At 38.2% G+C, this 26,424-nt stretch overlaps 1 protein-coding gene across 1 annotated transcript; it reads left to right on the forward strand.

Annotated features, from left to right (window-relative positions):
- Positions 1-3,117: 3,117 nt before the first annotated feature.
- Positions 3,118-26,107, forward strand: TIMMDC1 (translocase of inner mitochondrial membrane domain containing 1). Its single transcript, XM_045902923.2, has 7 exons — positions 3,118-3,311; positions 5,692-5,857; positions 8,904-8,992; positions 9,511-9,578; positions 19,271-19,349; positions 23,305-23,415; positions 25,739-26,107. The coding sequence occupies exons 1-7, from the start codon at positions 3,118-3,120 to the stop codon at positions 25,887-25,889; spliced, it is 858 nt and encodes a 285-aa protein (XP_045758879.1). The 3' UTR covers positions 25,890-26,107.
- The last annotated feature ends 317 nt before the right edge of the window (positions 26,108-26,424 follow it).

Consider the following 26,424-nt stretch of genomic DNA (forward strand, 5'->3'; position numbering starts at 1 on the left):
CCGGGACTCCAGGATCATGACCTGAGCCGAAGGCAGTCGCTTAACCAACTGAGCCACCCAGGTGCCTGCTTTTCCTTTCTTTATCTTGAGAGTATTCTCTGTGTGACGTCATCAGTGTCCCACCTTATTTTACTGTGGTAGTCAGGTTCTCCTAGTTGCCAAGAACAGAAACTTCTAGTTAGTTTAAGCAAAAGAACTTATTAGAAGCATATGAGGGCATCTTGAAGAATCTAAACAAATTTCCTAGCAGTTAGAGGGATAGAAAGTAGGGCAACTCCAGGAACCTCAACAAGAATTTTGGACTGCTCTGGAGTGCTATGTGCATTTCCAGAGACTGTCAGGCTCTGTCTCTCAGCCTGAGATTCCCAAGAGAAAAACAATTTAATGGGCTCCTTTGGTTCAGCTCCAAAGAGGATAGTTCCCTACCCTTGACCCCTACACTGACCATAAACAAGAATACCCAGAAGTACACAAAAATCCATCTTCCCATGCATCTAAATATGCCATCAGTTAAGATAATCCTACTGCATCCAGAGATAAGGTGCTGTGGGTAAGGCAGAGGGATACAACTACAAATCATTTAATATTTATCAAATACTTCTTGAGTATCTACTGTGCACAAACGGTGGGAGATAAGAAAATGTTTACAACAGACTCTCTAGCCTCAAGGGGCTCTGTAGTTGAGATGATAAAGTAAATAACAATATGAGAGGCATCATAGGCAGAAGGTGATGAAGGTGACATGAGGCCTTAATCATAAGGCCAATTACTCCTACAGACAATGTAAAGTTGGGAATTCAGAAGAGGAAGAAATTTCCATCTAATGCAAATGGGAATCTTCATGGAGATAAAATTTGAGTTATGCTTTGTGGGATGAGTAGTTCTTAAGAGTTCTAAAAATTCATTCTACCTATGAAAACAGTTTGTCATATATAATACAAGAAACTGTAATATATGTAGCAAGGGCAGTATCTGGTGAACGTAGCAGGGAAAGGGAAACTTTTGGCTCCTGAGAAAGTTCACGATGGAGGAAAAAGTTATTGAGTTCTATGAGCAGAACTCAGCAACAAGGGCTGAGGGTAGGAGAATGGTGTTTCCAGGTAGTGTGGTGACTATACTGAAATCCTTCCTTGATGCCTTTACTCTGGTGGCAAAGGTACATGCTGGGAAAGAGAGCTGTATTTAAACAGAATAATCCAAGCAAACCTCATAACACCTTTTGGCTTGGCGTTGTTCTGAGACCCCTCAAAAAGGTCAGATCACAGGAGAGTATTTCCCTAGTGATAAGAAAAAGTAAGACCTGGGGCCTTGGAGAAGCAGGAGTGTGACAGAAGGTAGAGTCTGGGGAGCTGAGATGGAATAGCAGCAACAGTGTGAGCATCACCAAAGGTCTGGGGACTTCCTGAGGTACTACTAGATGGCAAAGGGAACCTTACAAATGAGTCTCCCAAAATTAGCAAGAAGCAAAGAAGGCAGCTATAGAGTCAGTGAAATTTGCCTGTTAATAAGACATCATTTGTATCTACAGGGTAGTGAGTCCTGGGGACATTTGAGTTGTATACAGATGACTTTAGCAACTGCCCAACATCCCTGCTCCACAATTCCAAGTCCTCCCTCATCCCAGAATGATTCTGGAATCATCACAAGCATTTAACTTTTCCTACATGTAGACTGCAGACTTCACAGCCATTCTCTTGGATTTTCAGGCCTTGGGACTTTATCCTGGTGCCCACCCATATCTATATGGGATAAGCAGGAACCTGGACTCAAAGCCAGGAGTAAGGGGATCTGAATTCTTCATTCAACAACCTACATGCTAGACACAATGCTAGGACCTGGACATACAGAGATGAATATACCTGGTCTCTGAACTCAGAATGAGTCTACTGAGACACATCAGTAAATAGGAAGTTGTGATGCAATGTAGTAAGTGCTATGATGGGGGTTAATCTAATCCTGTCTCCCAGATGACTGTCACTAATTAAGGTAGTCCCTGTTGTCAGTCACTCTTCTGGGCCTTATCAAATTCCAAAATTCTATTTGTTGTATTCTACTAAAGAGTGTAGCAGTTTTGAATTACATCTAGAAAGGAATAAAGGAGGGTTAGGGATTGGCAAAAAATAAGAGACTATGGTTGCCAGTAAAAGGAAATTACACAAACCAGGTTGGGAGTATTTTAAATGCGTGCATTTTAATAAAAACTATACCTCGAAGCATATGTTAGCAGAGACTGTACTGAAGGGAAATTATTGCCGGAATATCAAAGAAAAACACCTGATGGAAATTCCGGAAGTTGTCTTGCCTTTTGAGAAACAGTAGGCATATCAACTAAGGGGGGTAAAATCCATCTTGTGAAGAACCGCCCAAAGCTGATTCTTCAAAAAAGCGTTCTGGAAATCCCGGTGTATATGGCACCAAGACCCATCTTCAGTGCCACGGTTCTTTCCAGAAACGAGAACTGAAGAGTATGGGTGGACCCCGCCCAGCCCGGGAGACTTCTGCACGTCGGTGACAGGTAGGTTGGACTTGTATTTGTGCAAATTGTCCTTCCCTTTCCCACTCCACTTGTATTGAGTACTGCACTTTCTTTTTCATCTGTGTGGAATTTCCGGAGTTTTAAATACGCTAAACTACTTCAGCCTGTGACAACATCTGGTCGCCCGGAACCTGCCCAAGACCCAGCTTGTGTAGCCCAGAAAGCCGAGTGAGACCCCTAGAAACCGGGCGGGAGTTGGGGCTGCACGCTGCTGGCGGTGGCTACTCACTCTCAATTCGCTTCCGGGGGCGGGCCTGACACCGCTGGGGTTCGTCCCGCCTCCAACCGGAAGTGTTTTGACTAGGGCTCCGCCGTCGCCCCGCCCGTTGGCTTTTGCCCCGGTGGGGGTGGAACTTCCTGTCTCGTGTAGCCAAGGTCCTCCAAAGTGAGGCCCGGCACGGAGGGCGAGGGTGTTAAGAGCTGTGACGGCGAGTCTGGCAGCAGGTTAGCTGGGGCCTAGTGCCCGGGTACTCACCCACTCATTACTGCAGTTATCCTTACTGCCCTCCTACGGCGTCTCCGGGAGGCCTTGGAGCCCTGAGAACCTAAGCGTGTGTCTGTCCACAGGTTCGGAGAGGGCCATGGAGGTGCGGCCCCCGGCGCCACAGAGCTTCCTCTGCAGGCAGCGGAGTCCTTTCCCTCGGGTTTTTGCTGCGGGAGCTGTGGCCGCCGATTCGGAGGCTCTTGCGGAGAGAGAGAAGCTGTCTTCCTACGTCCGGGAGCCCGATTACTCGGAATCCGGATGGGACCGCCTCCGGGACCTGTTTGTCAAAGAGTAAAAGTGCCTAGGGTCTGTGGGGAGGGGACTGCGAAGAGCTGTCCCCAAACCTGGGTCATCTTGGGGTGAAGGACCCCTGGATGTGGTTTATTTTTAAATAAGATTTGGCGTTCTAGTATCTGTATCCCAAGCTTGTGTCCTGACATTTGGTAGTTGTGTTGATTGACAGTACAGATTTCAGATGGTAAGGGTGAAACTCATTACATGTTCCAGCTCTTAGGAATACTTAGAGAATATAGTTTTAGTGTAATCCCCTGGTTTTACAAATTAGAAGAATCGTACCGAGCTAATTAGTGTCAGAATTGACCCTAGAATCCACATCTGCAAGATTCCACTCCAGTATTCTTTTTCGTATTTCACTTTATCCCAAACTGATATTTTGTGACCATAACCCCTGCTCCTCTCCAAAAAATGAAGGTTGAAGAGATGGCAGAGAGACCTGTAAAATTTTTATTCTGTCAAATAAGGAATATATAAAAAATAGTAGCAAATATTGTCTCATTTTATGAAACAAGATACTAGCTGGATTAACGGATAAGGTTATTTCAGAATAAAGGATCACTCTTCAAATTGAATTAACTGTAATGAAAAACTCAGGATATTTCATTCATTCATTCATTTCATCATTTATTCATTTATCAATTACTGGTGAAAAATTTGCCCTTTCATCGAGTACATTACCATACTACACTGTTACCCAGTGGTTAAATTAACTTTGAAGCTTTATGATGTTGCTGAGATTGTGAAATTGTTGGCAGAATCGTATTTAATTGCTTTATTGAGATTTCATCATCTTTTTTAAAAAGGTTTTATTTATTTATTTGAGAGAGCAAGTGAGAAAGAGCATGAACTAGGAGGAGGGACAGAAGGAGAGGGAGAAACAGACTCCCCACTGAGCAGGGAGCCCAGCATGGACATCCATCCCAGGACAGATCATGACCTGAGTCAAAGACACACGCTTAACCCACTGAGGCACCCAGGCGCCCCTCATGTTTATTTTAAAGATAAGGAGGCACCCTTTCTCATTGGTCCTTCCAATGAGATAACTGGTGAAAGATGCTATGTAGTATATAACAGAGGAGGGTTATTTTGACCAGCTTGATTAACCACAGAATGTTGGAACTGAAATAAACTTGAAGGTAATGTAGTGTAATTTCCATGCTCCCCTTCATCATAGATGAGGAAACTAAGGTTTATAGAATTGTGATCTGGCTGCAGGTCGCTTAACAGTAGGTGACAGAACCAGAACCACAACCGTGTTGCCATTTGTGGTTTAGGTCCTTTTCACCACTGTGCCGTTTCTTCACTTTAATGCTGTTTGGGCCAACCATAGAATTTCTTTGAGCCTGTATTTCCATATCAATAAAATGGAGATAAATATCACCTATGTCATGGAATTTTTCAGAGAACAAAAAGGCAAAACATATACATCTGGCTTGTTAAGTTTTAAGCTCTTACATTTTCTCTTCTGAGTTCTGCCATAGACCAGTTTTTAGGTAAATGTTTTTGATTTTCTTCACTGTAAAAGATAAATACAGGGTTCAAATTATAGGAGTTTTTCCTATTGACATAAGTATAAGAATTACAGTTTTCTAAGAAATTAGATTTCTCTTTAGATGCAGGAACTGTAAAAACTCATTGATTCTGATTTGAGAAATGTTATTGATGGGGCACCTCGGTGGCTCAGTGATTTTGGCTCAAGTCATGATCTCAGGGAACAAGCCCCAGGGTCCGGCTCTGCACCCAGTGGGGTGTCTGCTTGAGATTCTTCCACACCCACTTCTCCTCCCTCCACTCATGCTCACACACTCTGTCTCGTGCTCATAAATAAATAAATAAACAAACAAACAAATAAATAAATAAAATCTTTATAAAAAATTTCAAAAAGGGAAATACTGATCTTTGCATTCAGCTTACGAATTGTTCCTGCTTCCAGAGATGTGGTTGAGTTGTAATAGTCATCACATAAAAGCACCTTAGAAAAAAAACTTCGTAGGAATATAATACGCATCTAGAAAAATATACATAAGTATATTGATCAATGAATTTTCACAAACTAAACATAGCTCTGTAAACAACACTGAGAGACTTAGCAGCATTTCAAAAGCTCCCCTTGTGCCCCTTCTAATCGCTGTATTTCCAAGAGTATTCAACCAATAACCTAATTTCTAACAGCATAGATTAATTCTGGCTGAGATTTGAAGTACTTGTAATATAACTGCTATTTAATTCATCAGAAGATTTAATTTATCAGAAGATTCTGCCCATAATGAAAAATGCGGTGATGTTAGTATTGGGATAATTTTGAACATACTGTCTTTCAGAGAGCAGTATCCATAAACTAATCCCAAACAACGTTGTCTTTCTTATGTCTTAGTGAACAACAGAGAACTTCAAAGGAACTTGAGAATATTTATAAGGCGGCAGTTTCAGCAGGCATCATTGGCTGGGCATATGGGGGAATACCAGCTTTTATTCATGCTAAACAGCACTATATTGAGCAGAGCCAAGCAGAAATTTATCATAACCGGTTTGATGCTGTGGTAAGTACTGATACTCTAAAAGTATTTGAGGGCACAGCAGTTTAGCAGTTCATTTTACACTTAGTTACTCAGGTAGGAGGGTTGGGAGGGTTTAGGATGTCAGAGTAAAGGAACAAAGTCTATACTTAATAACAGTGGAAGTACTAATGCTAAAGTGCATACACATGGCTTGTCAGACCATGTTTCTTACCTGCAGAGGGATTACCACAATGGCTCTACTTTCTGAAATAAATTTCTAATCCCTAGCTAAATCATCAAGGTTAGCTATAGCATATTAACCCCATTCACAGAGCCTCCATGGAGGACACTAGTTCACACTAAAACAATAATTAGCATTTATAACTACAGTTTATAGAGTGCTAACTCATTTGTTAGATTTGTATATCAGTTCTGTTGTATAAGCGAGGAAGTGATAGCTCAGAATTGTTTTGGGGTTTTTTTGAAATTATGTCAGACTCAAAGACAAGTTGTAAAAGTAGTGCAAAGAATTCCTATATACCTTCCACCCAAATTCTCCAAATGTTAACATTTTACCACATTTACTATATCATTCTCTGTATAATGCATGCTATTATTTTTTTGTGACTGCTAGAGAGTAAGGTGTAGTCATGATGAATGCTTCAGCATATATTTCCCTGAAAACAAAGACATTCTCTTACATAACCACAATATAATTATACAGATAGGGAAATTAACACTGATATAGTACTTTTATTTATGTATTTATGTAAATTTTGCTAGTCATCCCACTAATATAAAAGTAAATAAAAATTTTTTTTCGGTCCAGGATCTATTTTTGGATCAGATGTTGAATTTGCTTCTCATGCCTCTTTAGTCTCTTTTAATCTAGAACAGTTTCTTTCTTTAACTTTCTTGATTGTGACATTTTTGAAGATTGTGGGCTATATATTTGGTAGAATGTTTCTCAATTTGGATTTGCTTAACGTTTTTTCATGATTAGATTCAGGGTCTGAGTTTTAGCAGGACTATCCTAGAATTGATGTTTCCTTTTTAGTACATTATATCAGGAGCACATATCTTTCTTTTTTTTTTTTTTTTAAAGATTTTATTTATTTATTTGAGACAGAATGAGAGAGAGAGAGCACATGAGAGGGGGGAGGGTCAGAGGCAGAAGCAGGCTCCCTGCCGAGCAGGGAGCCCGATGCGGGACTCGATCCTGGGACTCCAGGATCATGACCTGAGCCGAAGGCAGTCGCTTAACCAACTGAGCCACCCAGGCGCCCCTGGAGCACATATCTTTTGTCTCTTTACTGATGATGTTTATTTTAGACACTTGGTTGAGATGGACTCTACCAGACTTATCCGCTGTAAAATTACTACTTTTTCCCTTTGTAACTAGTGTCTTATGGATACTTATAAGATATTTTGAGACTATGTAAATATCCTATTTTTCCACAAATTTCTGTGCTCTAGTTTTAGCATTCAGTGATGACTCTTACCTGAAAGAGTTAGTACTGTGGTGGTTGCCGAATGGTTATTTTCTAATTCCATCTTTCCTGTATTTATTTGTTAGTAGTCAGCTTTAAGGAAGAGCTTTCCCTCCTCTTGTATTTGTTTCTTTATAATTTATTTATATCAGTGTGGACTCAAGGATTCTTATTTTATTCTGTAGGCTCATAATCCATTATTATCATTATTTATCTTGAAGCTCAAATTGACCTAGATTTGGACAGTTGGGGACCTTCAAACTAGGTCCTTTGTCCTTTTGATCTGTTCCCATCATTCTTTGAGTGTATCTTTACTTTTGGGCATAGCAGAATGCTCCTGACTCACCTTTTACTTTTCTAGCACCAGCCCCAGAATTAGTTACCACCAAAGAATTCTAGTTTCTTTTAGTGGAAAAATGGTATTTAAAAGCTAAGATTTGATGCTAGGTATGCTCATTGCTTACAGGGTTATCATGGCTTCTAGGCCCTAGGTAGACAAAATTAGGACATGTGTGTGTTCATGTCTACTTCTATACACATATTCATACACACTTTTATATTTATTTATTTGTCCACCTATTTATTAAAAGCTATGAGTCCAGGGGCAGCTGGGTGGCTTAGATGGTTGAGTGTCTGGCTCTTGGTTTTTGCTCAGGCCATGATCTCGGGGTCATGGGATCGGAGCCCGAGTTGGGCTCTGCCCTAGGCAGGGAGTCTGCTTGGGGATTCTCTCTCTCCCTCTGCTTCTGCCCCTCCCCCTGCTCACATGTTCTCTCTCTCTCAAATAAATGAATAAATCTTAAAAAAATAAAAAATAAAAAAAAAAAGCCATGAATCCATACTGATACTCTTCAGAGAGTTTTAACTTGCCCAATATCGTATAGTAGTTAAGGATACACTTAGGAATTCTCTCAAAATCTAGACTATATCCTCAGGATATTATACTAGACTTGCTCCATGGTGATGTGGTGAAAAAATACTGTGGAGACCAACAACCTATCTTCCAATTCTGACTTTATTCCTTATTGGCTGAGTGATCTTGGTTAGAAACTTCTGTCTAACCTTTAGTAAAAACCGAAGCACCTACCTGAAAAAAATATTATAAGGATTAAATGAGTAATATGTTAACACAACTTTTATGTAGAAGGTGGATGGTAAATTTATCAGTTCTCTTCTCTTTCTCTGTTCCTTTTCTACATATCTGTGTTACTATCATCCTTCCCCTTTAATTTACCATTTAGTCGGTTGTTCTTTTTTATTTTATGGTTTCTTTTCCCCAAGATATAAAAAGCATGTCTAACACTGACTTTATATCTGCCATGGCATTTGCCGTATAGATTCTCAGTTTATGCCTCATTGATAGATTACTTGGTTGACACGGCGATTCTTAGTTCCTTTTCCATCTCCAGATAGAATAGGATGCACATGGGACTTTTGCTTTAGCTTCACTACTTAAACAATGGTATTTCTAGAGATTGTATGGTGTTTCTGTTTAGGTGTCCCTGCCTAATCCATAGCCAACATCCCTCTGCCACAGTTTCAGAATAAAGAAGGTATCAAGGTATTTTGGAACCTCACAGACTTTTCATTAACTTTAGCAATCTGCACATCGTGCTGCCACACGAGGCTTCATCCGGTACGGCTGGCGCTGGAGTTGGAGAACTACAGTGTTTGTGACTATATTCAAGTAAGTTCTTTCTGAATTGTGACAGAGGGTCTTGGTATTCTTTCAGGAGCACATCTTTTGAGCAAGTGAGATTTTTAAAAACTAAATACCCACATGAAAGTGATTCATAATACCCTTTTCCTCAAGATCTTTTATCTATCTGTGTGACAGATTGGTCCAAATGTGGTTTTGCATCCATGGGTGGAAGTCTGCTAACTATTATCCAAATACATACAAGGTTTTCTAAGTAAGAGAAATTCTGCAAAACTCTTCTTTACGTTTCTTTTTCTAAGTGAATATTTTTTCCAGAAATTTGACTGCTCTTTGGTTCATTCTTCAGCAGAAGAAGGCCCACCTAGAAAACCGATAAGCATGTTAGTATTGTGGAACACATTGACAGGGCCTAGACTAAGACCTGGAATGGACATAGTAGGCACTTCTAAACTAATACCTATCACTTCAGTGAAAATTATGATCAAGAAAGTAAAGGGGATATACTTTTTAAATTTTATGTTTTCTTCTTTCCCCCTTCTTCCCAGCACAGTCAACACTGGTCTAAATGTGTACCGAAATAAAAATGCCCTAAGCCATTTTGTCATTGCAGGAGGTAAGACATTTTTGTTCTTGTTTATGTTTTTTCAGTCTTCTCAAATATAGTTTGGAAAATATTTATGGACTTATAAATCAGAGCTGCTGAATTCTTTAGTTGACTTCTCATCACATCTCATTCAACATTCATGCAAAATGTATGAAGAGCATTGTGCTTGGCCCTTGGTGTACTTGGTGAACAAAACAGAAAAAGTCTTCGCTTTCATGGAGTTTTACCATCTAATGTGGTTGGGGAAAAAAGGTTGCTGTGATAGAAGGTAGCAAATAGGGGAGGCAATGGGATGGTCAGGGTGATCAGAGAAGGTTTTTTTTTTAATGTTCATTTAACCAACATATAATACATTATTAATTTTGATGTAGTGTTCAACGATTTCATTAGTTGCATATAACACCCAGTGCTCATCACCTCCAGAGAAGGCTGACATTGAAGCTGATACCTGAAAAATGGGAAGAAGTAAGCCTTGTAAAAAAGAGTAGCCTAGGCAGAGCGAACATTGAGGGTGAAGGCTCTAAGGCAAGAAAAGTTCCTCAAAAGCAGGATAATATGACTGGAACATAGTGAGTGAGGGGAAGAGTGGCTTGAGATAAGATTGGTGAAGTGAAGTAGAAAGGGACCAGATTTTTCATGGTAAGAGCTTGGATTTTATTTTAAAGCTTTATGCCTCTGGTAAATGTGACCTTTTTAAAATGAACATTAAAAATAGTATTGAAATACTATTTCCAGAAATGTGAATTATGTGCCACATATACCCAAGCACTCACTGACTCATCTACATTCTCTCTCTCAGCAACATTCTGATAGTAATTAACTAATTTACAAGCTCTATTAACACAGCAGCTCTGTCCTACCAATCTAATGTGGTCAATCTTTGCAACATAATAGTTACGAAACAAGCTATTCTTCAGCAGGCTTCTCATGAAAAATTGCAGAGATTATACAGGAAAGCCTAAGAACTGGACTTCTTTTGTCTCATTAAAATGTGAATTAACTTTAAACATACAGTTTGCAATGTAACTCTAGGAGGCAAAATATACAGAGAAAAAATTTAACAAAATATATACACATATATTTAACGCAGATACTAGTATGACCATCTCTCACATACAAAAACATACATATAATGCACATAACATTTAAAAAATGTTTAATTTGGAAATAATTTCAAGCTTACAAAGAGCTTTAGGGGTGCCTAGGTGGCTCAGTCGTTAAGCATCTGCCTTCGGCTCAGGTCGTGATCCCAGGGTCCTGGGATCGAGCCCCACACCAGGCTCCCTGCTCCGTGGGAAGCCTACTTCTCCCTCTCCCACTCCCCCTGCTTGTGTTCCCTCTCATGCTGTGTCTCTCTGTCAAATAAATAAATAAATAAAATCTTTAAAAAAAAAAAAAGCTTTAAAAATAAAAGTAATACAAGGAACGCCATATAGCCTTTATATACAGAGATTGAACTGTTAACATTTTAGTCCATTTGCTTTATCACTTGTGCTCTCTTTTGGGTGCATGCTCTCTTTCTCTCTCTATATGTATATACACACAAAGGCAAATACACATACACATGATTTGAATTTAACAATTTAATGGAAACATTTTAAAATATAAAACTAGAAGTAGGCATTAATAGCATTGGAGCAGCTGAAATTTGCCCTTTTTTAACTTGCAATCATTTTTCCATAGTATTCTGTGGGCTTTTATCCAAACCAAACTCTGTTTTCCTCCTCCAGCTTCCATACTTGTTCCTGCTTTTATGTTCTCTAGCATCTACCCTGTTAAATTAAAAACAACAACAACGAAGTGAAGCAATGATACGGTTCTGCCCTTTATGCACCTCTTTCCAAAGTTCTAGACCTATCAATTATATTCCTTTAATATATATGGACTCTCAGCTCTTCTTTCTTCCCACTGCTGCTGTGCGGCCTTCCCTGTTTGTAGTCTTGGTGTGCTCCACTTCCAGTGTTGCCTTACTTTTTTGAAATACGAATGTGATTGTAACACTTTTTTGCTTGAGGTTCTTCCATAGTTTTCCATCATTTTAATGTTGAGTCTTTATCTGGCCCCCATATACCGCTCTTGCTCCACCGTTATGACTCTACTTTGATTTCCCAAACCCAACATAATCTTGCTTTACATGTATTGGTCCCTCTTCTTGAACCTGCCTTTGCACTCCCACAGACAATTTTGTTCAGCTCTTATTGGACCTGTCTTTCAAGGTTCAGCTCATCTGTCAGCTTCAGTTTCCCTAGAGATCCTTCCTAGCCCCTATTCTTATCTTTGGGTCTTTTTAGGTGTCTTCCCCTGTGTTCCCGCAATTTACTATAAATACTTTAATTGAAGCACTTACAACACTATGTTGTAGCTGTTAACTTGTTTTGCTTCTCGATGACTTACTTGATATCAGAGAAAGCCTTTGCCTTTTATATCACAAGTCTTTGACGCATGGTAGAGTAGAATAAATGTTTCTTGAATGTAAATTGAGTGTAAAAATTAGTAAAAATAGTCCCACATCAGGCTCCTTGCTCAGCGAGGAGCCTGCTTCTCTGTCTGCCTGCTGATCCCCCTGCTTGTGTTTGCTCTCTCTCTGACAAATAAAAAATAAAATCTTTTAAAAAATTAGTAAAAAATGATAAGAATAGAAAAATACATCTGATACAATGTAAGTTTTTATTCTCAAACCAGCAACCAATATTGAACTTAATGGTGTAACATAAAGTAATTTCCCCTGAAGTCAAAATCAGGTCAAGGATGTCTCCTCTCATTATTATTTGGCATTCATCTGGACATTTATAAATGTATATTTGACATCTGGAATGGCTGAGTGAGGAGCTTGTAAATCCTCTCCACAGAAAGCAACAATAGAATTGGACAGAATTATCAAAAACAACCATTTAAAGATGCTGGAAGTTGACCACAAGCACCCAAAAAATCAGTAAGCATTTATCCATAATTTCTACTGAGTCTCAGTAAGAACATTGAGAGTCTATTCTCAGCCTAGGGCTGCTCCTGCCCCCTAACCCACAGCTCCATGATGTAGAAATTTCACAAGGACAGGCTGGAGGACCAAATTTCTGCTGCTTAAGGTGGCTGACTTTATTTGGAGCAGAGATCAGAAAATTCGAAGCCAAGGGGTATTGCTGAAAATAATTGCAACAGGGAAGGATAATATCACACAGCTAACCTGAGGTTTTGATACTATTTGGGGTAAGGAATAGACTGGCAGAGGAGGTGGAATCTTAACAGGGATAGCTAGGGAACAAGACAGCCAAAGAGGGCTTTAATAAGATCCTACTTATTCCTAGAACTCTGGAAAGTTGCACAGCACACATGTGTAAGTATTCATGCACATTCAGGAGAGACTGGTAAGGGCTCTAGCAAGCTACTTATCTTTGGTTCATTGTGAGGCTTAATTGTGAGGGTTAATTGCGAACACCAAAAGAAAAAGCCAGAAAAGATTCATAAACTATCTAAACTGAATGCATTCTTCAACCACAGATACATTGGCAAAGGATAGAAGCCTTACTGCCTTGAGATGTTTAAGCATAACCTCTGATGAATCATTGGCTGACTGCTTATACCAGTGTGATGCCTAGGAAGCCAGGCATAAAGATAAAAATTAAGCAACGACATTAGTGGCTGTAGCCTGCAGAAAAAAGACTCCACAGAATTGGTCCAGGCAAGTTACTACATAAACAAAGAATTATAGCCATTCCCCTGTGGAGGCTGTGCTAACTCCAGAGATGCTGTAATTTATTACCTACAGTGTGCAGTTTTCAACAACAAAAATATCGTAAGACATGCAAAAATGAGGTTAAAAAAAGCAATCATTGGGAATGTCTCTGACAGGACCCATCTATTGAACATATCAGACAAAAAGACTTCATACCATTTTTAAAGTAATAAAAGTAGGATGACACTGACTTATCAATAGAGAAGGTCAATATTTTTTGACAAAAAATTTTTTTATAATTATAAAAGATTATAAATTATAAAAAGAATTATGATTATAAAAATTATATTAGAATTATAGAATTATAAAAAAGAATTATAAAAAAGGATCAAATGAAAATTCTGGAGTTGATAAATACAACAATAGAAATTAAAAGTTCACTGGAGAGGAGAGCTCAACACCATATTTGAAATAGCAGAAAAGAATTGGTGAACCTGAAGATGCATCAATATAGGTTGTTTCTTATGAAGGATAGAATTTTTTTTTAAAAGATTTTATTTGAGAGAGAGCGCATGAGTGGGGGGTAGGGGTAGAGGGAGAGGGAGAACCAGACTACCCACTGACCAAGGAACCCAGTGCAGGACTCGATCCCAGGACCCCGAGTTCATGACCTGAGCCTAAGGCAGATGCTTAACCGACTAAGCCACCCAGGTGCCCATGAAGGACAGAATTTTTTAAAATGAAGAGAAGTGATCTGAGCCTCAGCAATCTATAGGACACCATCAGAAATACCAACAGGTATGTGATGGAAATGCTAGATGGAGAGAAAAGAGAAAGAGGCAGAAAAAAGTGTTTTAAGAAATAAAGCTACAAACTTTCCAAATTTGATGAAAAAACATTAATCCATACATCGAAGAGGCTCAACAAACTCTAAGAAAAATAAACATGCACCTAGACACATAAAAGCAGCAAGAAAAAAACAACTCATACAAGGAACGCCCCAATAAAATTAACAGCCGATTGCTTATCAGAATAATGGAAGCCAGAAGACGGTAGAATGGCATTCAAAGGCCTGAAAAGAATAAGTTATCAACCAAGAATTCTCTATCTAGCAAACCATTCTCCAAAATTGAAGGCAAAAATAAAGACATTGGCAGATAAGCAAAGAAAGAAAATTTGTTGCTAGCAGATATCTTACAAAATACTATAAAAGCTCTTCAGGCTAAAAGGAAGTGATACCAGATGGTAACCTGAATCTACATGAAGCATTAAAGAGCACTGGTAAAGAGGTGCCTGGGTGGCTCGGTCTTTAAGCGTCTGCCTTCGGCTCAGGTCATGGTCCCAGGGTCCTGGGATTGAGCCCCACATCAGGCTCCTTGCTCAGTGGGAAGCCTGCTTCTTCCTCTCCCACTCCCCCTGCTTGTGTTCCCTCTTTCGCTGTGTCTCTCTCTGTCAAATAAATAAATAAAATCTTAAAAAAAAAAAAAAGCACTGGTAAAGATAATTGTATAAGTAATTATTAAAGGTTGTCTAAATATATATTTTCTCTTAACTGATCTAAATGACAATACATAAATAATAATAAAAGATAATACATAAAATAATAAAATTGAAGTGTTAGACATATAGCATGTTTAAAACTATATATGGCATTAATAGCACAAATGAGAGGGAAGGAATGGAAGTATGCTGGAGCAAGATGATATCAAATAGTAACTTGACAGGAAGAAATGAAAAGTACTAGAAATGGTAAATATGTAGGTTAATATAAAAGACATCATAAGCCTATTGTTTTTTCTTTCTTAATTTTTTTGCTTCTTTAAAATACAGTGATTGTATAAAATCATAATATTGTATTGCTGTGTTTTAACATATATACATAACATAAGTGACAATAATAGCACAAAGATGGGAGAGGAGTGGAGCTGTATTGGAAGAGTCTGTGTACATCTTACTGGAATAATATTGGTACTGATCTGAAGTAGACTGTGGTAAATTAAGATGCATAGGGTAGCCCCTAAAGCAAGTAATAGCAAAGTAACTTTTTTTTTTTAAGATTTCTTTTCTTTTTTTTTTTTTTAAAGATTTTATTTATTTTTGGGCGCCTGGGTGGCTCAGTTGGTTAAGCGACTGCCTTCGGCTCAGGTCATGATCCCGGAGTCCCGGGATCGAGTCCCACATCGGGCTCCCTGCTCGGCGGGGAGTCTGGTTCTCCCTCTAACCCTACCCCCTCTTGCACTCTCTCACTCTCTCTCTCAAATAAATAAATAAATAAAATCTTAAAAAAAAAAAAGTTTAAAGATTTTATTTATTTTTTAGAGAGCGAGCGAGAGAGAAACAGCATGAGAGGGGAGAGGGTCAGAGGGAGAAGCAGGCTCCCCGCTGAGCCGGGAGCCCGATGTGGGACTCAATCCCAGGACCCTGGGATCATGACCTGAGCCAAAGGCAGATGCTTAACCATCTGAGCCACCCAGGCGCCCAACTTTTTAAAGTAGTAACAAGGCCAAAGGAAATTAAATAAGATATATAAAAACAAATAGTAAGATGGCAGGCCTAAATCTAGCTGTATCAGTAATAACATTAAATATGAGTGGATTAAACACTGCAATCAATAGTCAGAGATTGACTCTATTAAAAAAAGTTCCAACTATATGCTGTGTACAGGAGACATATTTTAGTTCAAAGAAACAAATAAGTTGAAAGTAAAACGAGGGAAAAAGATAAACTATGCAAACAGTAAGGAAAAGAGCTTGAGTGGCTCTTCTAGTATCAGACAAGATAGACTATAATATAAAAATGCTAGAGACAAAGACATTTCATAATGTTAAAAGAACCAATCCATCAAGAAATATAACATTTATAAACATACATGCATCTAACAACAGAGCTCCTAAATACATGAAACAAACACTGAATTGAGAGGAGAAATAGACAACTCAGTAATAGTTGTTGGAGGCTTTAATATGCCACTTTTAATAATGGATAGAACAACTAGAGGAAATACCAGCAAGGATATAGAATACTTGAACAACACTATCAACCTGTATGACCTAACATCAATAGAACACTCTACCCAACAACAGCAAGAATACACATTCTTTTCAAGTGCACATGGGATATTCTTCAGGCTAGACCATATATAAAGCCACAAAACAAGTCTCAATAAATTTAAAAGTATTGAAATCATACAAAGAATGTTCTCTGACTTCAGTGGAATTAAATTGAAAAAAATGGGGGATCCACAACTATTTGTAAATTAAACAACATATTTATAAATAACCCGTAGACCACAAGGAATCACAAGGTAAATTAGAAATATTTTTAGTTGAATGAAAATGAAAGCACATGTCAAAATTTCTAAGATTCACCCAAATTAGTACTTAGTGGGAAATTTATAGTTATAAAACCCTACATTATGAAAGAAGAAAGATTTCAAATTAACACTATAAGCTTCGACCTTTAAAAACTAGAAAATGAGGAGCAAAATAAACCCAAAGTAGGCAGACAGAAGGAAATAATAAAATTAGAGCAAAACTCAGTGAAATGGAAAGAAAAAGAGAAAATCAGTGGAACCAAAAGTTGGTTTTTTTGAAAAGATAACAAAATAGACAACCTTTAGCAAGACTGACCAAGAAAAAACGAAAGACACAAATTACCAAGATTTACTCAAGAAGAACTAGAAAATCTGGATAACCCCATAATAAGTTAATAAACTAAATTATTAAAAAATTTTTTTCACAAAAGCCCAGGACCAGATGGCTTCAATGGCTATTTGGGAAATTTCTCTCACAAACTCTTCCAGAAAACAGAGGAAGAAGGAACACTTTCAAACTCATTCTGTTAGACTAGTATTATCCTGGTACCAAAGCCAGATGAAGACAACAAAGAAAACTACAGATCACTATCACTCAAGAGTATATACACAGGGGTACCTGGCTGGCTCAGTTGGCAGAGCATGTGACTCTTGATCTAAGGGTTGTGGGTTCAAGTCCCATGTTGGGTGTAGAGATTACTTTAAAAGAAAAAGTATATACACAAAAATCTTTAACAAAATCATGACCCAATGATTTTATCCAAGGAATTTAAGGTTAGCTTAGAAAAAGCATTTGACAAAAATCCAACATTCATGATAAAAACTCTCAACAAACTAGGAATAAAAGGGAACTTCTTTAACCCGATGAAGGTCATCTATGAAAAAACCTGCAGCAAACATCATATTTAATGGTGAAAGACTGAATGATTTTCCCCTAAGACTGAGAACACAGCACAGATGTATACACTTGTAATTCAGGCATTTGATATGAATACAGTTGTATTCAGCATTATACTGGAGACTTTAACCAGTGCGTTCAGGTAAGAAAAAGAAATAAAAAGTACCAAGAATGAAAAAAAAGTAAACTGTCTTTATTCATAGAAAACATAGTTATGTGTAATAGAGTCTTACTCCATTTTTGGTGTTTGGCTGCTGACAGCTTATAAGCCTCAATACTCCCTCCCCCGCCCTTTAATAGTTATAGGTTCACAGTAAAATTGGACAGAACATACAAAGATTTTGCATATCCTCCCTCCCACACTTACATGTAGCCTCCCCAACTATCAACATTTCACACCAGAGTGGGATATTAGTTACAATTGAAGAACCTACAGTGATGCATCATTATCAACCAAAGTCCATAGTTTTCTTTAGGGTTCACTCTTGGTGTACATTCTGTGGATTTGGACAAATATATGATGACATGTATCCATCATTGTGGTATCATAAAGAGTATTTTCATTGCCCTAAAAATTTGCTCTACCTATGCATCCCACCTACCAACCTCTGATAACCACTGATTTTTTTCTTTACTGTTTCCATCGTTTTGCCTTTTCCAGAATGTTATATAATATTACATAGCTTTTTCAGATTGACTTCTTTCACTGAATAATATGCATTCAAGTTTGCTCTAGTGTCTTTTATTGATAGCTCATTTCTTTTTAGTGCTTTGTCTGAATATACCAGTTTATGCATTACCTACTGAAGGACATCTTGCTTGCTTCCAAGTATTGACAGTTATGAACAAAGCTGCTTTTTATATAAATGTCTGTGTGCAGGTTTTGTTGTGGACATAAATTTGCAGCTCCTTTGGGTAAATACCAGGGAGCATGATTACTGGATCATATGGTAAGAAACTGTCAGACTGTCTTCAAAAGTGGCTGTACCATTTTGGGTTCCAACCAGCAATGAATGAGAGTTTCTTTTGCTCCACATCCTTGCCAGCATTTAGCGTTGTCAGTGTTCTAAATTTTGGCTATTCTAATGGGTTTAAAAAAAAAAATTCTTATTTTTTAAAAATGCTTTGTTTGGAAAAGAAGACTAGGAAAAAAAAGACCAAATTTATTACTACCTCTGGGTAATAGAATTAAATATAATTTTGTTCTTGTTAATTTTAAAACTTAGAAAATTAAAAAATGATGAATAGTACTTAAATAAGACAAATAAATCTCAAATGTTTTTTTAAAAATGTTACTGCCTGAGATGGCATTAGTTGTGTTGTACCTGGTGAGGGAGGAAAATGAATGACATCGTGGATATGCCCTTCCAGTGGGAAGGAAAGAGGACCTGTGCACCGACCACCAGGTGGCACTGTAAGCCAAATGCCCACTTGCAGGCCTGCCTGAGGTGTGTAGCAGTACAGGAAAGGTGAGGCTGGGGGAAGGTATAAACGGCAGGGGTTTTTGTTTATTTGGGGAAAGTTTTTCTGGAAGAATGCAGAAATGGAAGAGGTGGAAGTGAATAACAGATTTTTAAGAGGAGGTGGGCAAAAATGAAGCTGAATGAGAAGAGATTGGACCCTAGAACAGATGGAGTAAGTAGGTTTGCAAAAGGAATGTTTTCCTTTGAACCTGCAGTGTGGAAGAGATTGTGGTGGTATATTAATGTTGGGTTCAGAAAACTTAGGGGTTTATGTCATTTTTATAGAAGGAACATTATAAAGATAGATTCTAGTGTTTAAAGATAATTTAATATTGGGATTTTTTTGTTTTAAAATAGCTGTCACAGGAGGTCTTTTTAGAATAAATTTGGGCCTGCATGGTCTGGTGGCTGGTGGCATAATTGGAGCCTTGCTGGGGTAAGTGTTAACACAGTTTTATTCCAAATTAACACAACTTTCATTAATGCCTTACTTGTTAAAAATCTCATTCATTTCTAAACAAATTTAAATCTTAAAGCCTATAAAAGGTCTTTAGTCTTGTCTTGGCAGTGGCTTTGACTGTCAAATTCTAAGTCTACCCCGATGGTTGATTTTACTTCCAACTGTCACTGAGTAAAAACTGTTTAGATATCACTAACACCTGAAACTATTTGTGGTTTGAACAATGGTATTTACAAGGAGCAGGAAAAAAAGAGTAAGAAACAATTAACAAGCACATTCTATTAAAATTGTTTTTGTTTGGGTTTTGTTTAATTGTAAAAATTTTCTTCTTCAGCTTTTTACTTTGAAACATTTTGAACCTACAGAAAAGTTGAATGACTTAGTACATTGAACACCCATGTATTCTTCTTCACTTACATTCACCAATTGTTAACATTTTGCCATATTCATTTTTATATCTATGTGTGGAATGTATATACAGTTCTTTTTCTCTTTTTTCTTTTTGGTTAAATCTTTTGAGACCTCATAATTCTTCACCTCTGAATACATCAGCATGTATCTCCCAGGATGAAATGAAGAATATTTGCCAATGATATCACAGTGTACTCATCACAATAAATAGTTTAGCATTAAGTGAAAAGAAGCCAGCCACAAGAGGTTACAAATGTATGATTTCATTTATATGATATGCCCAAAATATACAAACCCTTTGAGACAGAAAGGAGATTAGTGGTAACCAGAATCTGAAGGGAGAGGAATGAAAGGGTTTACTAATAGGTATGGGGTTTCTTTTGGGGATGATGAAAATATTCTAGGCTTAGTAGTGATGGTTGATGGATTTATAAATCTACTGAAAACCACTAAATTCAATACTTTAAAGGTGACTTTTATGGTGTATGAATTACAAAGGTCAATAAAAAAGGTAACAAAAAAATAGTTTAGCATTGATTCAATATAGCTATCTAAAATAGGGTCCATATTCAAAATTTTTCAATTATTATAATAATGCCATATATATGTGTGTATATATATATTTTTTTTTAAGATTTTATTTATTTATTTGACAGAGACACAGCGAGAGAGGGAACACAAGCAGGGGGAGTGGGAGAGGTTGAGAAGCAGGCTCCCCGCAGAACGGGGAGCCCAATGTGGGACTCGATCCCAGAACCCTGGGATTGTGACCTGAGCTGAAGGCAGTCACTTAACCGACTGAGCCACCCAGGCGTCCTGTATATATATTTTTAACCCAGGATCCAATTGTATATCATTTTTATGGTTTTGATTCCTTTATTAAAAAAAAAAAGATGTATTTATTAGAGAGAGAGTGCACACAGCAGGAGGGGCAGAGGGAGAGGAAGAGTGAATCCGAAGCAGACTCCGAACTGAGCATGGAGCCTGACGTGGGGCTCAATCACAGGACCCTGAGATCACAGTCTGAGCTGAAACCAAGAATCCAGTGCTTAACTGCCTGCGCCCCCTAGGTGCCCCTTGATTCCTTTAAACTAGAACAGTTCCACCACCTTTCTTCCCCCAGAAAATTTCTCAATTTCTTTTGATTATCCCCTCATGATTAGATTTAGGTTAAATGTTTTCATCAGGAATACAATATAGGTGAAGTTGTTTCTTTCTCAGTGTATCACATCAACAGGCATAGTGTATCACTGATTATAAGTGATGTTAATTTTAATTACTTGGTGCAATAGTTTTCTATTGCTGTGTGACAGATTACCACAAACTTCAGCAACTTGAAACACTACCCATTTATTGTATCACAGTTCTGTAGGTCAGAAGTCTGAGTAGGTTCAGATGGGCTCTCTCTGTTCAGGGTTTTACCAGGCCAAAATCAAAGTGTTGGTCAGGCAGGCTCTTATTGGAGGCTCTGGGGAAGAATCTGTTCCTAAACCATTCAGGTTGTGGACAGGATCCTTTTGGCTGTAGGACTGAAGTCATTGTTCCCTGGCTGGTTGTCAGCCAGGCACCACCGTTCCTAGAGGCATCCCCATTCCTTCTCACAGTGACCCCCCCCCATGTTCAAACCAGCAACCAGCATGTTGAATCCTTTCCATACTTTGAATCTCTCTGACTTCTACTCTGCCACCAGAGAAAACTCTCTGCTTTTAAAGGATTTATCCAGATAATTTACTTTTTGATTGACTCAAAATCAACTGATTATTAACCTTTATTACATCTGTAAAATTTTGCCATGTAACATAATCATGGGTATAATATATTTATAGTTGAAGGATTAGGGCAGGACAATTTGGGGCACCATTTTAGAATTCTGCCTACTGCATTTGGTGGTATCTAGTAAATTTCTCCACTGTAAGGGTATCTTTTTCACATTGTGATTAATAATCTGTGGGATAAGATTGAATTGCCTGTTCTCCAGCTATCTTTTTTCTTGTGGCTTTAATGATCTATTATAATTGTTGCTGTAATCAGTTATTACAAAGATGGTTGCAAAATGATTTGGTAGTTCTGTCTTTTCTTCTGTTTTTATTAGTTGGCGTTCACCGGAATAGAGGAGTTCTCCCTTTCCCTCCACCTATACCCTCCCTTTTTCTATCCCCTTTTTAGGAGGAAGTTAACACTGTAGATTTATGCATTCTTTTTTAAAATTCTTTTTAAAAATTCAGCATGTCATAATCTATTGCTGAACATGATTTTTATTGTGTTTTTTTGTTTGTTTTTTAGCAAAGTCTACCCCCAACATGGGGCTCGAACTCGGGACCCTGAGATCAGGAGTTACATGCTCAACTGACTGAGCCAGCCAGGTGCCCCTTGTTATGTTGTTAACATACCAGCTTAGTTTTGGAGGGAAAAATTGTTGAAATTAGAAGCAAGAACAATTTCTTTTTCTTTGTCATTAAAAACGCATTAACATAAATTTTATCATCTTAACCATTTTTAAGTGTACAGTTTAGGAATGTTAGGTATATCCACATTGTTGTACAAAAGATCTCAAGCACTTTCTCATCTTGCAAAACTGAAAACTCTTTACCCATTAAACATTAATTTTCCCCTCCCCCTGTCCCCTAGCCTTTGGCAACCACCTGTCTACTTACTTTGTTTCTATGATTTTGACTACTTTAGATACTTCATATTAATGGAATCATATAATAGTTGTCTTTTTATAACTGGCTTATTTCACTTAGCATAACATCCTCAAGGTTGATCCATGTTGTAGCATGTGACAGGATCTTCTTTTTAAAGGCTGCATAATGCTCCATTGTATATAACACATTTTCTTTATCTGTTTGTCCATGGACATTTCCACTTAGCAAAAATAATTTTTTGAATGAGCTTCAAATGAGCTTGTAGTCAGAGGAAATTTAAGTTATATCAGAGTCAAAAACTCCTTCTCTTTGATAACACAAGAACGAAACCCTCTTCTGTTACTGTAATGATTGTTATCTAAATCAGTTTCTCGGTGGGTATCTATTGACGTTATGGGTGAGACTCTTGTGCCAGACTTTGGAATTTGAGGATGTTTTGGTGGTCCCGTCCCCAGAAGCTAGTAGTATCCTTCCTCCAACCAAAATGCCCTCCACAGTTCCTGCCCCTTGTTACCATTCCTGGTATTAATTTCACTTCTGAGAAATCTTCGGTGTAAAGCTACTTACTAGAACTTGTCATAAATATATATATTCCCAGTTTATCATTCATGATAAAACACAGAGCCAATTTATAGACCTGTTGTTTTTATACCAGTTAATTTGAGGAAGTTGCAGTGATTGTTTTTCTCTACTGTTTAGAAGACCAGGAAGGAAATTGCCTTAATAATTTTTCTTCATTCGACAAGGACACTTTGTCAGAGTCCCTGTACCTGGCAGGGACCAAGTGCCAAGTCAGTGTTTCCCGGGCCTCAGCAGCACGGTGGCGTGCTCCAGTGGCCCCTTCATCCTAAGCTTGCTCTCTGCTTCCCCCTCAGCACTCCTGTAGGAAGTCTGTTGATGGCATTTCAGAAGTTCTGCGGTGAAACTGTCCAAGAGAGAACACAGAAGGATCGCAAAGCACTCCATGAGCTGAGACTGGAAGAGAGGTAAGGAGTGTGTGAAGATGAGGGTATCTGACTTTCTTAGCCATCGTGGTGCTCTGTTAACCCAGGTCCTCCAAACTGCCCCTCAACTCGAAGATGAGTTTCTGGTGCACCCGGCTGGCTCAGTCAGTGGAGCACTTTTGATCTCAGGTTTGTGAGTGCAGGTCCCATGTTGGGTGTAGAGATTACTTTAAAAAATAAATAAATAAAATCTCAAAGAAGAGTTTCCTTTTCTTCAACTTGTACCCTACCTGATCTTTTAATCTTTTTAATGAAGGAAAAATGAAAGACACTAATTTTATTTTTAATCTGATGAGGATCATTCTTTAGATACACTTTTTTTTAAAGTTAAGATATTGTTAATCTCGCTTGGGTGCGTATTTTTTCTTTTTCTATATTCTTGACTGCACAGGAAATTACCAAAGGAAGTGGACAGCAATGAGTGAGTTTCACATGGCGTTATTTAAAAGGCAATATCCCCAGTTACACATGCATCTATGAACAATACAGAGCATGTTAGGTCTCTACATTCAAAGATTCCACTTCTTGCTGTGGATGCATATGATTTAGGTAGTTATAGTGGCTGTTCATGGACTGGATGCCACTGAGGAGGAGGAAAACTTTGACGTGTGCCATCTAGTCGTTCCCTGGGGTCCAGTTATCAGACTGAGAGTGGACTTTGTGCTGATTCTTTGTAAGATCACCGTAACAGGCTGCTAGCTAGCACTCCTGGTACAAAGGATTCTCGTAGCTCGGCTTCCTGCATACAGACGAAAGCTGCTGCTGTTTTAAAGTCTTTTTTTTTTCCATGTTTTTACTTGAAACTTCCATTGGTGCTAAACACACGTATGCACTTGGAAATTCTTAATATCTGTAGATCAGTTGTTCAGGGACTTGGGTTCTAGAGAAAAAGCATTGATTTTGCAGCCAATGAGACCTTGAAAGCAAACCTTAAATCCCAGTTAGGCTATTGATTAGTTCCATGACCTTGGATATTTTACTTAACTTCAAGCCCTCTTGTTTTCTCAGCCATTCTGAGGGCAGAATCACACCAAAATGCTCAATATATGTTTGTTTCATTCATTCCTCTTCTCCAGAGTAAGAAGATAGGTGGGATATGTAGTTATCTAAGTTCTAGGATAAAGCACTTAAAATTCTAAATGACAGAATAAAATGTGATGTAGAGAATTAAAAGCATGAAAGCGTTAGCTTATTTCTAGTTCTTTAGGTGTCATAAGAAACTTTTTTTTTTTAAGAAAAGGAAGCTTTGAGAAAGGAATTGGAAAGGTAAGGAAAGTATATTGGTATTTAAATTTGATACAGAAAGTTGCAGAAGAGTTAACAGTTGGAAAAATATGAACAGATAATAATTGTATCCTCCCCAAAAAAGGAAACCAGAAAAATAACTGGGGGATGTTGATCAGTTATTTAGAGATGGAAATCTCAAAAATGGTTAAAAACAATAAATTGAATTGAATTATAGTAATGAAATACTTTAGAAGGAAATAGGGTCAAAAATTTATAGGATATTTATATGTCTATGATATATATGTGATATTCCTGAGGAGTTAATTTAATACCTAGTTAAGAACTTATTATATGCCTGCTTCTTTGTTTGAAAATAACTATAGAGAAGTCAAACAGAGTGTGAGTATAAAAAATTGCCTTAGCAGAAAATGTAGAAAACTGGCTATGGAGATATGGAAGAAGAAATGGTCAAACCTGGTTATGAAGAGTTGAGAAAAAAGTCATGGATGACCTTGATAATCACTTAAAGAAAGGAAGACACTAATACGAGATTTAGAAAAAGAACTGCTCCGTTATTTGGAAATTGGATTTTAATTTTTTGTAAATATACATCTATAGCGTTGTCCCATCTGACTTTTCCATATTGAATTTACCATTGTTACAGCCTTTGCGCAGTTCCTGTAAGGTCTGGCAACAGAGAGGTAATGGAGTGGCAGGGGGTTCACACCAGCTCCCCACCCCCACCCCTAGCCCTGAGGGCAAGAGGACAGCCAGTTTGCAAGGCTCACACTTGAGCTCAGGGTGCTTTTCGTTCTTGCACGATACCCCCGCAGGAACTCTGGAACATTTTAGGGATCAGAGCTGCAGTGTCCATTTTGGTGATGTGAGAATTGTAGTCGGCCCTTGAGTGGAACAGGTTAGGAGAGCGTAGAAAGTCATTGTTTTTGAAGTTCAAGGAGCAATGTTTGCTCATAAGGCACAGGGAGAATGGATAAATACTATCTTTTTAAAAAAGATCTCTCTAAGAACTAAGAAACAGAGCAGTACATGATATATTCTTTTCATTCTTTTATTACAGCAAAGCCAGACTACAATTTACTGAGCTCCTCCCTGAAGAAATTGAAAATAGCTTACAGAAAAATCGATCCAAAGATGATGTTAAGAAAATTGAAGCACTGCTAAATCTTCCTAGAAACCCTTCATCAACAAATAAACAAGACAAAGACTGAAAATGTTCTGGACTTAACATTCAATTGGTGAATCGAAGGGATCTGTGTCCGTTGAATGCCAATGGCTAGGCTTCTCCTTGGTCGGCCTGCTGACAGGTTAAGTGCTGGCACATCTAGTGGCAGTGACTTGCTCTTATCTTTTTTTAACCAAGAATTGGGCTATTGTGCGCTCACTTTACTTATCCTTAAATCTAAATACACACTTATGTCTTTCCTGATTGGTCTTTATATTTGACATTATATCTGTAGTGATCAATCAATACATAATTCTTTCCCCTGGATTTTACGACACTAGATTTAAAATTTCCCAAGATTGGAGTTGAATTCTGTAGGTTATATGTTTATTCTTGCAGCCCTTTAAAAGGATACTCTAGGGGCGCCTGGGTGGCTCAGTCGGTTAAGCGGCTGCCTTCGGCTCAGGTCATGATCCCAGGGTCCTGGGATCAAGCCCCGCATTGGGCTCCCTGCTCAGCAGAGAGCCTGCTTCTCCCTTTCCCTCTGCCTGCCGTTCTGCCTACTTGTGCTATCTCTCTGT

Source organism: Mirounga angustirostris, unplaced genomic scaffold, assembly GCF_029215605.1.
Source record: "Mirounga angustirostris isolate CCGP_5_RB_7025 unplaced genomic scaffold, mMirAng1.0.hap1 SCAF_1, whole genome shotgun sequence".
NCBI classification, from domain to species: domain Eukaryota; kingdom Metazoa; phylum Chordata; class Mammalia; order Carnivora; family Phocidae; genus Mirounga; species Mirounga angustirostris.

Excerpts from the sequence above, each read along its gene's own strand:
- TIMMDC1 (XM_045902923.2), top strand. The coding sequence starts at position 3,118 with ATGGAGGTGCGGCCCCCGGCGCCACAGAGCTTCCTCTGCAGGCAGCGG. Across the intron at positions 3,312-5,691 it reads CGGGACCTGTTTGTCAAAGA|TGAACAACAGAGAACTTCAA; the intron begins GTAAAAGTGCCT and ends CTTATGTCTTAG. Across the intron at positions 19,350-23,304 it reads ATAATTGGAGCCTTGCTGGG|CACTCCTGTAGGAAGTCTGT; the intron begins GTAAGTGTTAAC and ends CTTCCCCCTCAG.